General features: G+C 47.2%; 1 protein-coding gene across 9 annotated transcripts in view; it reads left to right on the forward strand.

Annotated features, from left to right (window-relative positions):
- The first annotated feature begins 470 nt into the window (after positions 1 to 470).
- The window catches only part of RHBDL3 (rhomboid like 3), a 151,573-nt gene continuing 134,499 nt past the window's right edge, over positions 471 to 17,544 (forward strand). For 5 of the 9 annotated variants that reach the window (XM_081898806.1, XM_081898810.1, XM_081898811.1 and 2 more), the window contains exons 1-2: positions 11,489 to 11,622; positions 15,009 to 15,155. In XM_081898806.1, the coding sequence (XP_081754932.1) occupies positions 11,500 to 11,622; positions 15,009 to 15,155 (270 nt within the window). In that variant the 5' untranslated portion in view covers positions 11,489 to 11,499. Of the gene's footprint in view, positions 549 to 5,702; positions 5,772 to 9,518; positions 9,811 to 11,488; positions 11,623 to 15,008; positions 15,156 to 17,544 lie in introns of those variants that run through there. The other 4 variants (XM_081898807.1, XM_081898816.1, XM_081898814.1 and 1 more) reach the window with 4 other exon arrangements.

Here is a 17,544-nt window from a genome sequence, read left to right on the forward strand (position 1 = left end):
GAGAACAGAAATCGTGCTCCGGCGGCACGGTGGCAGCAGGAGGCCCCATTAGCTAAAGTGGTGCTTCAGGTTAAGAACAGTTTCAGGTTAAGTACAGACCTCCGGAGCGAATTAAGTACTTAACCCGAAGTACCACTGTATCTAATTAGCAGAGTTCAAATTTACACTCTAGAACAGTGGCTTTCAAACTTATTTCTTTGGGGCCATACTTTCAGAATAAAAAAAATGCAATTTCATCAGTAGTTTTCATTTCCTAGAGTTACTTATTTTTCACCTAAATGTCTGAGTTAATCTCAGACTGGGCCTGTGGTGCAATTGAAGAAAAGGTTTTTATTAACTTGTCTTTGAAACTCATGCTATAGGCCTTTCAGTGTTAAGCTTAATCAAAAGCCCATGTGCTCAGCATGTATTAAAAGACCGAGTTCTTTTGTTATGTTTGTTATTAAGCTATGATTACTAATTGGTCTTTCTGTTCATGCAGGTCACTCGATCACTGCCAGGGGCATGGGGAAGCCCCACACATTGGAAATTGGGAGTGCCCAGCACAGGTAGGAGACAATAACAAATGATAAATCTCCTCTGTGGTCTGTACAGGAACATAGGAAGCTGCCTTACACTGAGTAAGATCATTGGCTCATCTAGCGCAATGCTGTCTACACTGACTGGCAGCAGCTGTCAGAGGATCTTTCTCAGCTTTACCTGAGGGACTGAACCTGGATCTATCAGATGGACCTAGATGGACTAGTTGTTCCAACTTGATATAAGGCAGTTTCCCATGTACTTATCCACTGTGGGGGAAACCTAGTAATTTATATGCAGCAGGCGCATTTTTCACTAGTGTTGTCACCTGGCATGCATAGTAAGTGTTGACTGGTTGTCACCCCAATGCAGGCATGGGCAAACTCGGCTCTCCAGATGTTTTGGGACTACAATTCCCATCACCCCTGACCACCGGTCCTGTTAGCTAGGGATAATGGGAGTTGTAGTCCCCAAACATCTGGAGGGCTGAGTTTGCCTATGCCTGCTCTAATGCACGGGGGTTAAAGGGTTCCCCAGTTACAACCCAGAGTTGCTGTACATGTCTTTGCAACAGGTGTGGGGAACCCTGGCCATTGGCCACACTTGCTAGGGCTGATGAGACATGCAGTTCAGAAACATCTGGACAACCAAAGTTTCCCAACACCTGCTTTCAAAGTACTATTGCTATGGAAAGTGATGCAGCTGCGGCTTCTCACACCTATTCAGAAGGAAACTCTACAGGCACAGACTAATGCAGCGATGAAGGCAGCCTCATCTGTAGAAATACTAGTTATCATCCAGCTGTAAAGGCAGAGAGGATCCACCAAATGAGCTTGAAAGCCGTATCTCCTAACCCATGTTGTGCATCTCCCCTGAAAGCTCACTAAATAATCCCTTAACAGCTCTGTACAGTGGCGTAGCGTGGGTTGTCAGCACCCGGGGCAAGGCAAGTAATTTGCGCCCCCTAACCCATGGATTTGCGCCCCCTAACCCTAACCCCCAGATGTTGCGCCCGGTGCGGCCCGCCCCCCCTGCACCCCCCACGCTACGCCACTGGTTCTGTATCCTGAAACCTGACTTCTTATCGTTATCCTGCTAGATTGCCATTCTTTTATTTGACAGTTTGCTGGATAATAAGTCGGAATGGCTGGCTTAATGGCTATTAATAAAGATTAAGGAGATACAGGGCCAGCTCTACCATTAGGCAGAGTAAGGCAGGTGGGGTTGGAGAGTAACAGGGAGGTATCAGGGAGCAAAGCCGTGTGCACTTCATGCATTCCCTGTACCTTCTTAAAGATAGCCTGCTGTGTAGTGGTGGACATTGCCCTGTTGCCAGTGTTGAACTAAGACACAACTGCATGTCCGGTTGGCTTCAGTACATGAAATGATGGGTGTGCTATTTTGCCCCATGCAAGAAAATATATTGGGCATCTTTCCCTTTATTCGATTTAGATACTTATCAGAGCCTAGGGAATGGAATACTGCATCCCATCCCTCTCCAGTTACAGAAAAGGGGTGGGGTAGGGGTATGAGGGTGGGGTGGGGAGAAAACAAACTAACAGGCCAAGCATACAATAATTAAAGGTAAAGGGACCCCTGACCATTAGGTCAAGTCATGGCTGACTCTGGAGTTGCGGCGCTCATCTCGGCGCTTTATTGGTCAAGGGAGCCGGCGTACAGCTTCCGGGTCATGTGGCCAGCATGACTAAGCCACTTCTGGCGAACCAGAGCAGCACACGGAAACGGCGTTTACCTTCCCGCCAGAGTGGTACCTATTTATCTACTTGCACTTTGACGTGCTTTCGTTTTTTTAAAAAAAAATAATATTTATTAACAGTTTAAAGACTATAAAAGAAAAAAAATTCAACAAAACAATACAATACAAAAACACTACGTGACACTGACACTAAAACATTGAATTAACAAAACAAAACAAACACAATTTAAAACACATCCAATAATTTCAATATCTTATCTTTCATTCACTTGTTTCCATGACCTGTTTCCCTTTTCGTATTCCACTTCAATTAGCTGTTTCAGCAATTCCTTTCCATCTTCCTCTGTTTTCTGTCCTGTAATTTATCTTAACTTATTCTAACCTTATTTTTTTCCCTTTAATACATTAAAAATCTATTTGTACTTAATTCCTTATAACATTTCTGCTAAAGCCATATAACTTCATTCCAACATTTTTCTAACATTCATTAATTTTACAGTATTTCTGTAAATAATCTTTAATTTTTTTCCAGTCTTCTTCCACCGACTCTTCTCCCTGGTCTCGGATTCTGCCAGTCATTTCCGCCAGTTCCATATAGTCCATCAACTTCATCTGCCATTCTTCCCGGGTGGGTAAATCTTGTGTCTTCCAATACTTCGTGATGAGTATTCTTGCTGCTGTTGTTGCATATAAAAAAAAAGTTCTGTCCTTCTTTGACACCAATTGGCCGACCATGCCCAGGAGAAAGGCCTCTGGTTTCTTCAGGAAGGTATATTTAAATACCTTTTTCATTTCATTATAAATCATCTCCCAGAATGTCTTAATCCTTGGGCATGTCCACCAAAGGTGAAAGAATGTACCTTCAGTCTCATTACATTTCCAACATTTATTATCAGGTAAATTATAAATTTTTGCAAGCTTGACTGGTGTCATGTACCACCTGTAAATCATTTTCATTAAATTCTCTCTTAGGGCAATACATGCCGTAAATTTCATACCTGTGGTCCATAACTGTTCCCAGTCAGCCATCATAATGTTATGTCCAACATCTTGTGCCCATTTAATCATAGCAGATTTCACCGTTTCATCCTGAGTATTCCATTTCAACAGCAAGTTATACATTTTTGACAAATTCTTAATTTTAGGATCTAACAATTCTGTTTCCAATTTTGATTTTTCCACCTGGAAACCAACTTTTTTGTCCAAATTGTATGCCTCCATTATTTGGTAATAATGGAGCCAATCTCGCACTCTGTTTTTCAATTTTTCAAAGCTCTGCAGTTTTATTCTGTCTCCATCTTGTTCCAGAATTTCCCAATATTTCGGCCATTTGGCCTCCATATTGAGTTTTTTCCTGTGCCTTCGCTTCCATTGGTGACAACCATCTTGGGGTGCACTTTGACGTGCTTTCGAACTGCTAAGTTGGCAGGAGCAGGGACCGAGCAACAGGAGCTCACTCCGTTGCGGGGATTCGAACCACCAACCTTCTGATCAGCAAGTCCTAGGCTCTGTGGTTTAACCCACAGCACCACCCGCGTCCCTAATACAATAATTAGAAGTTTGGAAAAGCAAAGAGGGAAAGAGATCACTAGCTGGCAGAAGGCTGATGAGGACTACCGGATATTCTGCCTCATGGAAACCCCTTCTGTTTGTCTCCACTCTGCTTCAATATTTGTAAATAAAACAATAGTGGGAGTGGGGAATCGGTGCTTCCCCTTGGAACTTCTCATTGCTTAGGGGAATAAGCAGCAAGCACGCTGCAGAATCAAATCAAACAGACCCCACCTGAGCACCTCTTTAGTCATTGCAATCAGTGTTTCCATTTTGGAGCCATCTAGCACTCTGACCTCCGCTAGGCTGTTTGCTCGACAGATGCTGGTCGGCTCCCTCCCCTTGGGCTCGTCCCTGCATATTCATTAACTGACCTTTTTTTGCATTACGGGATTAGATTGGAATCCATGGTCCTCTCGGAATAATAATAAATGTTGCTATTTAAATGACTGTTGTTAAGGCAGAACTTGGCTCGTATTTTCAAGGCACCCTCTGTTAGTTCATGGAAATGAACTGCCCACGTGTTAACCGTCTAATGTGCCCCACTCGTATCTGTCAATTATTGTTTTACAAAGCTGAACTGCCAAGGAGGACGTGGAAGGAGAGAAAACGAGGGCTGTACAAATCAAGAGGTTTCCAAAAGCTTAGAAGCTCATCGTATGCTTGTAGCAAAACCTTTTAATTAAAATGGTGTGATTTTTTCCTTAGATGTTAATAGTAGCAAAGCCCCTTGCTCACTCATCTCTCAAGATTCTTTGCTTAAATTATCAGAGCTGTAGACTGTGAATTTGTACTGTAGAGGAGCAGATATTTATGGTTTGTTTGTTTTTTTAAATAATACTGTACAGTGGTACCTTGTTTCTTGAACTTAATCCGTTCTGGGAGTCTGTTAAACTCCCGAAACAGTTTGAAAACCAAGGCACGGTTTCCGGTTGGCTGCAGGATTCCTGCTGGGTCATGTGGCCAGATTCCTGAACTCAATCAGAAGCTGCGCTGGACGTTCGGCTTCTGAAAAACGTTCGCAAACCAGAACATTTACTTCTGGGATTGAGGCATTTGGGAGCCAATTTGTTCGGGAGCCAAGCCGTTTGAGTACCAAGGTATCACTGCATTCATCTGTTGAAGTAAGGAAATATTGTGTCGCTGAATTGTTATTATTATTTTTTAATCAGATTATAAATGAGAAATATGCAGGCTACTCTTTTGAGCTTGGTAAAAACGCCACAGATTCTGATAAAGTAAAGCTACTCTGGTGTTCCTAGCTTGTTGTTGTTGTTTAGTCGTTTAGACATGTCCGACTCTTCGTGACCCCATGGACCAGAGCACACCAGGCACTCCTGTCTTCCACTGCCTCCCGCAGTTTGGTCAAACTCACGTTGGTAGCTTCATGAACACTGTCCTACCATCTCATCCTCTGTCATCCCCTTCTCCTTGTGCCCTCCATCTTTCCCAACGTCAGGGTCTCTTTTCCAGGGAGTCTTCTCTTCTCATGAGGTGGCCAAAGTATTGGAGCCTCAGCTTCAGGATCTGTCCTTCCAGTGAGCACTCAGGGCTAATTTCCTTAAGAATGGATAGGTTTGATCCTCTTGCAGTCCATGGGACTCTCAAGAGTCTCCTCTAGCACCATAATTCAAAAGCATCAATTCTTCGGCGATCAGCCTTCTTGATGGTCCAGCTCTCACTTCCATACATCACTACTGGGGAAACCATAGCTTTAGATGCCATAAATCAAAGGTAAGGAACCATGTCTAGTCCAAGGGCCTTGATTCTTTCTGAGCAACCTTTTGGGGGTCACCTGCCATTGGCGGGCAGGGCGAGAGAAAAATATGGATGGGGCTAATAATGCAGTTTTTACCTTTCTACAGTACGCTGTTTTCTGCACACATTTACATACTCTGCTCTATCTTCCATCCAGGCAAGCAAGAGGCATTATGCGAGTTAAAGGACACATCCCAGGCAGGCAGAAATACTGAAAGGATATGAAGTAAGGGCAGGGAGAGGCATGGCCTGGGGAAGAGTCCTGAGGCACAGATAGAGGCTTGGAGGGCCATATTTTGTCCCCAGGCCACATAGAGTTGCCATATGTCCTCTTTTTCCAGAACACACCCTCTTTTTCAGGATTTAAATTTCTGTCCAGGTGGATTTTTTAAAAACTGGCAAAATGCCCTGGGTTTTGTTTTTGTTTGTTTGTTTACAGTAACCCAATAATTTTTTTAAAAAATGAAAACAATTTTAAAATTCTGATGCGTCACGCTCCCACCCGTGCCGTTTTTAATTAATGGATTGTACATTAATGAAAACAGTTTACTAAATTGTTCTGCGCACACTTACGTTCGCAAAAATGTGAACATCCCAAATACTTCCATGTGGCAAGTGAGAAAGCAAAATATGTATTATTATTATTATTATTTTGTTGTTGAAAATTAAGAAAGTTGCTACTAGCAATATCTCACAGCTTCTACAGCCTACATATAGCAGGGGTAATTTAAAATGAGTGTCGTCGTAGCGATCCGTAGCTAAAAGTACAAGTTGTCCAATGTGTTTTCTCTTTTGCTTTTCAAAATACGGCAACGCTAACTGAGGTTCCCCACCCATGCCATAAATGAAAGGGTTTCTCAAGAACGCAATAGTGAGGGGCTGTTCTTAGATCCAGCCTTCTGCTTGCTAGATATACAGGTAGCATCTGTAGCTCCCGGTGCCTTTCAGAGTTTTTTTTCCCTGGTGTCCCAGCTTTGCTCCTCCTCAGGAAGAAATGATTAGGCCACAGTTGTTGTAACATCCAGGGTAGATCACTGCATGTGTGCATTAAACACTTGCTTTGATGCAGATTGCTAACAGGAGCTGATCTTCAATTCTCCAAATGGGGGATATAAAAGCCCAAGTTATCCAAAGGACCATCTTCCTTCACATAAAAGGTAAAGGGACCCCTGACCATTAGGTCCAGTCGCGGACGATTCTGGGGTTGTGGCGCTCATCTCGTTTTATTGGCCGAGGGAGCCGGCGTAGTTTCCGGGTCATGTGGCCAGCATGACCAAGCCGCTTCTGGCGAACCAGAGCAGTGCATGGAAACACCATTTACCTTCCCTTCGGAGTGGTACCTATTTATCTACTTGCACTTTGACATGCTTTCGAACTGCTAAGTTGGCAGGAGCAGGGACCGAGCAACGGGAGCTCACCCCGTCACGGCAAGTCCTAGGCTCTGTGGTTTCTGATCAGCAAGTCCTAGGCTCTGTGATTTAACCCACAGTGCCACCCGCGTCCCTTTCACATGGTCACCAATTAAGATTCTGCCCAGCAGCCTTTTTCTGTGTCTCTGCATTCTGGGCTGAAGTGGTTGCCTTTGCAATTTCCATGCTGTGGGAGCTTTTGCTATTTTGGCCTCAGTTGTTTTCGAGTTTTAAATGTTCTGGTTTATTTCTTACATTGCTTTTATAAACCAACGTGAAGATGTTTGCACCACAAGTGGGGTGTAAATCCTATCAACAAATAAATTACAGTTGCCAGCTATTTTAGTTATTCACAGCTAGGTAATTTTGCACCCAGGGCTTAATGGTCTTGTAGCGGACGGGGTGGGGGGACAGCTCCGTTACTTCAGTTGTGAAGCAAACAATTAAATTTCCTCTTTTCCCCCTTCTACATTCCTGATGTTCTAATCTAGAGCATGGGTAGGCAAACTAAGGCCCGGGGGCCAGATCTGCCCAAATCACCTTCTCAATCCGGCCTGCAGACGTTCTGGGAATCACCATGTTTTTACATTAGTAGAATGTGTCCTTTTATTTAAAATGCATCTTTGGGTTATTTGTGGGGCATAGGAATTCATTCATATTTTGTTTTCAAAATATAGTCCACCCCCCAACAAAGTCTGAAACTTTCCCCTGCTGAAAAAGTTTGCTGACCTCTGTTCTAGAGGAGTTGGGAAGAGTCTTAAAAGTCAATTTTCTTTTGTTTGTTTTTTAAAATGCAGATTCACATTTTCAGCTTAAATCATGAATATATGAATAAACTGGAGTTTGCTTTGGTTGCCCCGGTGCTAAATGTATTTACTGGGAAGCAAGCCTTATTTTGTTGTAGAAAAGAAAAATAGGTAGAATTCAATGTCGAGCTGAGGTGATCGTTCTACCAGTGCAGCTATAGATAGATAGATAGATAGATAGATAGATAGATAGATAGATAGATAGATATTCTAGAGCAAATAGTTTTCCGGAGTCTATTGGTTCCTGTGGGCTTAGCTGCACAGCCACCAAAAATGTTTCCTAACTGCATTTCTTGAACTTAAATTCCATTTGAAACACAGAAAAGAGAGTTGATTGCCCAACATTGTTTTGGAGTTAATATGGTATCCTTATCCTTAGTCAACAGTATATGACTAAGAAAGGTTCAGATCAAGAATTCCTAACTGAAGAAAGAAACCATTTCGGTTCATGCACAGAAATAACACACACCCCAATTTGGCAATGTGCTAATGCCAATTCATAAACCAGAGGGCTTTTATTCTCAGCACAGTCGGTGCATCCCTCAAATTTATAATCCAGGTGCCAAATGGATTTAACAGCTGATATCAAAATGGGAGCAAATTACTGTGAGTTGGGATTTTGAAGTTGCTGTGAAAACTATAATATGAAGCGACAAGACAAAGGTTGGAGACTTTTTAAAAAATCATTAGTAATAGCAGGTTGCCATCTGTTTTTCTCTGCTCAGCTAAACAGTGATAAAAAGAGTGTGTTTGTGTGAGAGAGAGAAGGAATAGAAATTAGATTGCTGATCTCTCCACCTCCAGTTAAACTAGCTGCACTGCTTTGTACGCACTAGCTCAAATTTTAAAAAACAAAAAAACTGTGAACCAGGTTTTTTATTAAAAAAAGCAGTGAGAGGAACTGATAGAAATGTGTCTCTATATAAGCAAACACGGAATCTATAACACTACATTGACATGTTTGCTGTGTCATAACAGAACCAACTTTTTCTAGCTTAGAAAGGGGAGGCTGCTTGGGGATCCTTTGTTGTATAAACAGAACAAGTTTCTAGCTCTCTTGGTAATTAAATCAAAACATGAGAATGGTGAGGCAGTTTAGGAGATGTATGTTTGCTTCAAACAGTCCATGGTTCCATTGGTCTCTTATGCCAGTCTGTGTAGTAGAGTCAATAGTGGGCTATCTATACTTGGTACTGCATAAGGCAATTAGCTGCTTCTACGAGGGTGGCGCTGTGGGTTAAACCACAGAGCCCAGGACTTGCTGATCAGAAGGTCGGCGGTTCGAATCCCTGTGATGGGGCGAGCTCCTGTTGTTCGGTCCCTGCTCCTGCCAACCTAGCAGTTCGAAAGCACGTCAAAGTGCAAGTAGATAAATAGGTACTGCTCCGGCGGGAAGGTAAACGGCGTTTCCGTGCGCTGCTCTGGTTCGCCAGAAGCGGCTTAGTCATGCTGGCCACATGACCCGGAAGCTGTATGCCGGCTCCCTTGGCCAATAAAGTGAGATGAGCGCTGCAACCCCAGAGTCAACACAACTGGACCTAATGGTGAGGAGTCCCTTTACCTTTACCTATGACAAGCTGGTGCTAAAGGCACAGGAGCAGGTCAGCTGGCAATCCTGTATGGAATAATTTATACAGATGAATGATAAGGATTAGTGGAATGGCCGGGCTGCAGGAATGCCAGACGGCTGCAGTTGTTCTCAAATTAAGCAACCTTCCACCCCACCCCCAATCCCTCCCGCGTCACCCGGCAATTCTATAGGAAAACCCTCGCATAAGCCAGAGGCATAATTGCCTCGGGACGCCTCGCTGCTGGCGCATTGACCACGTGCGCTCCGCAACGCGTCATTCTCCCTATGTAAACAAGAGGGCGGGACTATGCGAAATGAGATCCCGCCCTTTCTCGAAACTCCAAGCGCGACTCCCACGCCTGGTGCAGAACTCCAAAACGGCGGCGGCGTGGGAGAACTTCGGGATCTTGCTCGTCATAAATCACTTTGGGCCGGGGTCCCCCCCCCACCCTACCCCGAGCTGGGCTGCTTTGGCGCAAGGTGGGAAAGAGGAGGAAGGGAAGTGGGGGAAAGAAAGACCGAGCCTGGGCTCGGGGCCTGGAAGGGCGCGGCGTCCCGTCCCATCCCTCTGATCCTGGCGCAAATCCTCCCGTTTGCACAGCCAACACGTCCGCATCTTGGAGGAATCCCGGGCGCGACGTGCCCAGCGCCCGCCCCTGGAGGCTGCCTTGGGAAGGGGAAGGCGCTCCGCTCGCTCACAACAGGCCGCCCCCGGCCTGAGCGGGGGACCCACGTGCTCTTCTAGACCCGCAGCCAGCTCGGCGCGCAGTTTCTAGCTAGGCTGCAAAGCTCACCGTCATCCCTGCTCTGCCCTGGCAAGGATCCGATCGCTGCTCTCTCTCCCTCCCTCTCCAACCGCTCGAGGCAGAGTTGCCGCTGGATCCACTGAGTTGGCTTCCCTGCCACCAGCTCCTGGAGACGCCGGACGCCGACGCTTCTTCTGCGCACCCGTCCCACGAAGGGGGTCTGGTGGCTCGCCGGAGGTGGGAGGTCGTTGCGATCATGGGCTTGGCGACGCCGGAGAATCGCCCCCTATAAAGCGACCTCCCTTGGCAAGGTCACCCGAGGGGAAGAAGAAGAAGAAGGCGCTCTTCTTCGCAGCGCGCGCGCGCGCCCTTGCCGTCTCTTCGGAAAGCGCCAAGGCGACGCGGCTGGCCCGGGGCGCGCGGACGCGGGTTCCTACTGCCCCTTAAAGCGGTCGTGGCGCGTTCCCCACGCCTTTCGGCCGCAGAGCTTTCCCGCGAAGTTGTGGCCCCTGCGGCGCGCCGGCTTCCCCCCGCTTCTCCTCCCTTTTGCAGGCTCATCTGGGCTTGCAACGCGAGGGGGGATCCCAGGCAAGCTCGACCGACCCGCCGCTGGATCGCGACTTTCCTTGTTCCTGCAAGCATCGCTCCCCCCCCCAAAAAAAAACCCACCACCACCACCACGCGTGAAACCTTTTGGCGCTCGATGGTTTTAATCCCGCAGGATTTGCAAGCCGGGAGGGGGCTTCCTCCGGCCTCATGAGGAAGCAGCAGCAGCAGGGAAGCCCCCCACTTCCATGACCAGGAGGAGGAGGCACCTCTCCTCCATCCGCGGGATGAGCGCGATGTCTGCGACGCTGCCACAGAAGAAGGGCAGGCGCCTCCCCGCGTGGCGTGGCGCGGCTCCTAGTGGGACTAAGGCGGCAGCAGCAGCAGCAGGAGCTCAATGACCAAAAGGGGCTGAGTAAGAGTAACCGGGAGGGCTCGCGGGTGAGCGCTCACCTCGCGTGGACCAGCAGGGCAGGAGGCGCAAAAGTTTGGCCAAGTTTAGAGGGCGCGCGCCTAAAAGGTTTCGAAAGGTCCGGCTCCCCTTGGCCTGTGCAGTTGGATCGAAGCTACATCAGCGCCAGCATGCCAGCTGGAGGACGCCTCTCGTCTCTCGAGGGATATTTTCCTTAAGGGGGGGGGCAAAAAAAATCTACCCACGCAACAACACCCACCCGGTCTCTGGCTGCAGGAGCCAGCATGGAAGAGGAAGGGGCCAGGCTGCATCGGCGGCTTTGAAAGTTTGCCAAACACCTCTGAGGTTGCTTTTCTTTCTCCAGCCCCCACCCGCCTCGCCGAAAGAGGAGCGACTGAGAGGAAGGGCAGGGGGGGGCAGATCGGGGGTGGGGGGGATCGACCAGGCTGTTGGCTGCTTCCAAGAATGGGAGACAGGTTGCCGGAGCCAAGCCGTGCAAACCCTTCTCCCGCGGTGGCCGCCTGCTCGGAAGCAGAAGCGATCGAGGTCCTGGAATCCGAGGATGTCCTGCCTATGGCTACGGAGGACGTGAGTTTCATTTGATGTCTCTCCCCCCTCCCCGCCTCCCCCTCCGTTCCCAGTTGACTTTAATCGGATCAAGCTATTTAAAAATAAACTTCGGAATTAAAGGGAGGGGAAGTTTGATTCTTTCTAGGAAGAGAAAGTGGGAAGAAAATGAGGTTTCCCCCCCATCATTGGGGTTCCCAAAGTGGCCCCTCTGCAGCAAGATCCCGGGCCTGTTTACACGGGAGTAAGCACGGCTCACTTGAGTGGGGGTTACTTCTAGGTAGGTGTGCATAGGATGGAGCCTGAATAGCTTTGCTTTTTAACCAGTGGGTGAGCTCAGTGTGATTCTGCAGATTATATGTACTCCTATAGAGATAGCTATATGCATAGGCGTCGTACTCATTCCATACCCCTCCAAAGGAGACAGCACAGCAAGTTTTTTCTTGGCCCAAATTTAAAGCATTTTCTCCCTTTCCGCAAAATGTTGTGTGTTAGTTTGCACCAGCACATAAAGGGATACCGAGTTGGCAATACAAACTGCTCCGCAAACGGGATAAGCTCCTGCCAGGAGCTGTTGTTGCCCTGGGTGAGAAACCGAATGAAAATGTGCCAGGAAGGCAAAGGAATATTAACCCTGCTGTGATTCAATAGGCAGTTGCTGCAAAGCACATTGGATAACCTTGGGCGGGTGACCAACACTCAGCCTAGCCCTACCTTGCAGGGTTGGTGTGAGAATAAAATGGGCTAATTCCCCGATTTGCTTGGAGGAATGGTTTGATACAGATGTAAAATAATCAGAGGAGAGGTATCTCACAGAGACAATGAAAAAACAACCCCCCACATGTTGCTCACCCTTACTTTGGTGCTGGATGATTACTTCTAGGGCAGATCCACACCATCATTTAAAGCATATTCAGTGCATATTTAAAGCACATGACTTCCCTCCAAAATTATGGCAACTGTAGTTTGTTAAGGATGTTGGAAATGGTAACTCTGTGAAGGAGAAACTGCACTTCCCAGGGTTCTTTAGGGGGAAGTCATGTGCTTTAAATATGCATTGAATATGCTTTATTATATCTATGGTGTAGATCTGCCCCCTAGTTGCTACTACTGCCTCCCTCCTGCTGTCAAATCATGACTTCCTGCTGAATAATGCAGTGGTACATAAGTGCCCCCAACCTGCCAGATGTAGCTGTGGACATGTGGTGGGTAATTTGTGCTAATGCACAATGTCATCTGCAAGAGCTTTAGCTTACATTTGAACAAATGCAGTGTGCTCAGCGGATCACTCACACTCTTCCCATGCAATGCTTGACTCTTTGCTGCAAGCTTTTCATATTGGTTTGTTGTCATCCCTCCCCACATGTGGAACCTTCAGTCATTCAGAAATTATTACTGGCACTAATATCATCTTGGGGATAAGAAAATAAATGCAATGAGCTTTCAAAGAAATTACTCTTCTTCCTAGTCGTTTGAGGCGATTTTGCAGCAAAGCACATTTGGGTCTGAATCCCACAGCAGGTTTGGGATGTGACCACATGTACTTTCATTTTCATTAAGTGTGTGCTCAGTACTTTCAATGTGAACCTCCAGCCTTCCTAAGCAGCCTAACTTAGTTGTAAGCCTTAATCTCTAAAGATTCTTAAACAGTGAACCTTATTAGTTACCAAGTATTTCCCTGAGAATGCATCCCCCCACTGCATCTCCAGCTGACGGTTGGCGGAAGATTTAGGGATGCTTTATATTGCTCTTAACCCGCAACTGCTGCAAGATTAATCACTAAATGGCAACCAGAGCGCTTGGGTCTCAGGGATGGCACATTCTGCTATCTAAGCACTTTTAGAGCAAATAGTCCTGTGACAGTGAGCAATTCCCCGAGAGCGATTTCCTCCTGTTGGTTTTCTAACTCATCCTATTATTTGATTGCATTTGTTTCCTTTCTGAAGATTTCCTGGTGCAAAAGCAATCCACATATTCAAGCTGCTGGTGCTTGAATAACACACAGGAGAGCCTTTGCCATAATTCAGAGTGCTTCTAGTGGTATTAGCAGGCAGAAACCTCCTAATTCCCTAGCAACTTTCCTGGCAGAATTAGAGGGTCTGGAATGCAGCTAAGGACCATTTAGTCCAGGGATGAGGAGCCTGTTGTCCTCCAGATGCAAGTCCCATCATTCTTGAGCACTGGGCATGCTGGCTGGGCCTGATGGGAGTTGGGAGTCCAACAGCATTTGGTGATCTACAGGTTTCCCATCCTTTCTCTAGTCCTTTGTTTCAGGTGTTCTTTCAAAAACATATCAGGAGTTCCTCATTGAGGAGACCAGCAATGGCTGAAAGAACAGCTTGGCCGCCACTATCTTTCTCTGCAATGTGCAGCCAGTCCAGAGCTGCCTTCTAAGATGCAAGTCCCATTGAGTTCATTGGGGTTATCCACTGGCAAGTTCAGTACTGCAGCCTTAGTTTCAGACTTGCATAACTGGTTTGAGTCGCTCACAGAAGTAGGGCAACTCTTGTGGCATCTCCTAAAAACCTCGGGAATTGTAGTTGCGCCAGTTCTTTGTGAGAGGTCTGCAGCGGTCTCATAGAACTACAGTTCCCAGAGTTCCCAGAGTCAGGAGCTGTGGCTGTTGCAAAGTTTGGAAAGTTACAACAGCCATTGGTGCAGTACAGCTAAGACAGTAGCGTAGATGTCCTCTGAGAATTCTCATGCACTGCCAAACACACACACACACACACACCCATCCCCAAATCTTTTGTGACCCCTGCGGATCTGACACTGAAATCTGAATCCATTCCATCTTTCCTAATCCTGTGCTGAATGGAAATGATGGCGCACACACACACACACATTGCATCAGGTTAGACTTGCCACCAGGAAGGCCACGACTAGTATGTATGACAACTTCCTGTGCTGTCCATTTGTCCCTTGAATCAGGGACCTACAACCTGTGTCCCTCCATATATTGCTGGACAACAGCTCACATTGTCTCTAGCTGTTGTGTTTGGAACTGATGGGTGTTAGAGTCCAACAGCAACCGAAGGACAACAGATTCCCCTTCACTGCACTAAACAGTAATGTGAGAAACGTCCTCCACCCCTGAAAATCTGGGATACCTTCTCCTTCTTCCACCCCTACGTGTGAAATTTCTACTCTCACACCTTGTGAGAAAAGAAATCTGTTCTTGCAGTCCCTACCTTGATAGTTTGTGTGTGTGTTACAGTGGTCGTGCATAAACCCAGTGAGTAGCTGACTCCTACTTTTTAAATAAAATAAATGCACAACTTGTTGGTATCTTCTGTTAGTGTTTTAGCGAGCTTGTGGCAAGAGTGCCAAAGAGTAGGGTAGAAAAATCCACTTGCTGTTTCTTGCCGACTTCCTATCCACGCGTCCCATTACTTCCTGCTTTATAGAACCATAGAGTTGGAAGGAACCAAAGTCCATCTACTCCAACCTGCTGCCCAAAGGCAAAGCTGCCAAGCCACCAACCCCCCACAGATCAACCTCTGCTGTCCAGGACACAGTGTGACTCAATCAGAGGGCAGAAGCATGTGAGAAAGGTACGTGCAGAGGACCTAGCTCGGAGCAAAGTAGTGCTTCCAAATGTAGCGACGATACTGATGTGTGTTTTCTCATGCCGAGTGGCAAATTGACTTGTCTGGTGGGATGTGGAGTTGTTGGGGAAAGTCTGCAGCAAGATCCTGTCGCTGCACGATGTGACCCCCATTCGCCTGTCAGGCAGTTTCATCATGAGTAGATGGGTGGCAGTCAATGTCAATGGTATCTCGTAGCTCCTGTGCACCTTCTGCATGGGGCGAACCCACCCACCCCAATGGGTAGGCTTACATCTGTACTCCTTTGTGGATGGGTGTCAGCACAGAGCCATGAAGCGTGAGTGCCGGCAGGACTAGGACCAAAGTTGGATTAAGTTCTGGAGAACGTCAACAGGAGGAGAACCTTCAGAGGCATGTCATTTGAAGAGAGGGGAAGACGAGCTAGAATGAGGGTGCTGAAGGGCAAGCTGGCAGATTGGGAGGAGGGAAGCGTGGAGGGAGGAGGCAGGTGGGATCAAAACCAAAGCAGAGATGGTACCTGACTGTTGCCCAGGTAAAGATTCGGGTCTGACCTGGAAGTATTTATAACCAGGCAAGGCAGGAAGGAACCAATGAGCAGTCTGGAGCGGGTGGGAGTTGGAGGAGCTGTGTTAGGATAATGCCCCTTCTTCCTCCACTAGCACACTAGTTAATAGTGCACCAACATGGACGCCCTTGGTGTGTCATGGCTGGATGTCTAGGAGTGGTGGGAGGCACGGGGGGGGGGAACCCCCAGGGGAAGAAAGCTCAGAGCCTGGAGATTGGTGGTGGGGCAACGATGCAAGGTATGCTTAATGCTGTAGTGCCACTTCTGCAGGGGCTGCGCATCCCGTTTCAGCGCCTGAAGCTAAACAGAAAGGTGCTGCCCCACCGCAGCGACGGCAGCTTCTGGGTTCTGGAAATATCTTGCCGAAAGCTGCCACTTCTCCTTGCATCTCTGGTGGTGGGACAAGCGAGGAGAAGTTGCTGTGGCTTCCAATAGGATCTTAACCAGAACCCAGAAGCTGCTATCACTTGTTCTCTTGCAGCCGCAGCAGCAGGTGGCAGTGCATTGAGGGCTTGATCATGCCCTTCCCCCGCCCCCGCTCCCCTGTGGCTCTTGCTGCTGAAGCAGACTGCTTCCTTTTGCCTCATTAAAAGGCTGTCCCTGCATTTCTGGCTACAAAACCAAAACTAAGCAGGAGAAAGAGCTTAAACAGAGGGAACCAAAGCACTTGAAGAACCTCACCCAACCCTCCCATTTTTGAAAAAGGACAAGGACTTTGGGGCATGTGGGGCAAGTTTTGTGCTGAGCCCAGAAAAAATGGCTTGGGCGCTGGTTGTCACCTCTTCCAGTTGCATCTCTCTCTCTGCAGGGTGAGATCCATGTGGAGCCCAGAATCCAAACTTAAAAGGGAATGTGCTGATTGGGGAAAGGAGCTTTTGTACCAGACCACAGGGGGAAGTATCAGATTCCTTAGTGCTTGTAACCCCCTTCTTAATATTTAAATACATTTGTCTTGCTGGATTTCTTTCCCAGAGAGTAATAATAAACCCGATATTACCTGGGAAAGCTATGTTTAACAATACATGTAATTAGAGAAGAGAAGCCACATTTAATATTACACAAGAGACCGGAACCGCTCTTTCAGAAGCAAACAGGCTTTTAAACCTCCATAATTATAGCCCCCCCCCCCAAGTCTAGCATTTAAAATGCCTTAGATCTTGTTTTTAACTCCTTCTTGGGCCAACATAGGTGGGTACGCATCTCTCTTCTTCCATGAAACTATTAAAAGCAAGGGACTCTACAGCTAATTGTAGAATTAAGTTATGAACTGGGCTGGTTCTGCAAAACACCCACCATTAGGGTTGCCAACTGACCACAAGGAATTGGCCAGATCTGCTGCTGTCCCTTGTAATGGCAGCTTTATCTGCAGAAATCAGCATGTGAAGGTGGTGGTGGTTGTTTTGCAGCATGTGGATTTCCCCCCTGCTAATATCTGCAGATCTAACATTGCTCAAGGCATACAGCAAGAGAGGCTGGTTGAATACACGGATGGTCTTCAGCTTGTGGGTCGCCTCTGAATCTTAGGTGGCACAAGTTCAGCTTTAAAAACAGCAGGGTGGGCTCTGGCAGGTGCATTCCCCCCCCCCGCCTCTTCTGATCAGCAATCTGTACCTGTGGAAATCCCCTCTTCCGTTGTGGGTGGTGCAGGAGTCCCATTTCCCTTGGCACCTGTTCATTCTAGGGGGGAAAGGAGAAGGAGGGTCATAGGCAGATGTTAATATTAAATTGGTCCCACATTGCTGGTTGGGTGTCTTGGGTTGAAGGTGACTTACAAGAGGCAATAGCTGCAAAAGGCACTTGTATGATCTG

The sequence above is a fragment of the Podarcis melisellensis genome (genome assembly GCF_964234715.1).
Source record: "Podarcis melisellensis genome assembly, chromosome: 2".
Taxonomy (NCBI): Eukaryota; Metazoa; Chordata; class Lepidosauria; order Squamata; family Lacertidae; genus Podarcis; species Podarcis melisellensis.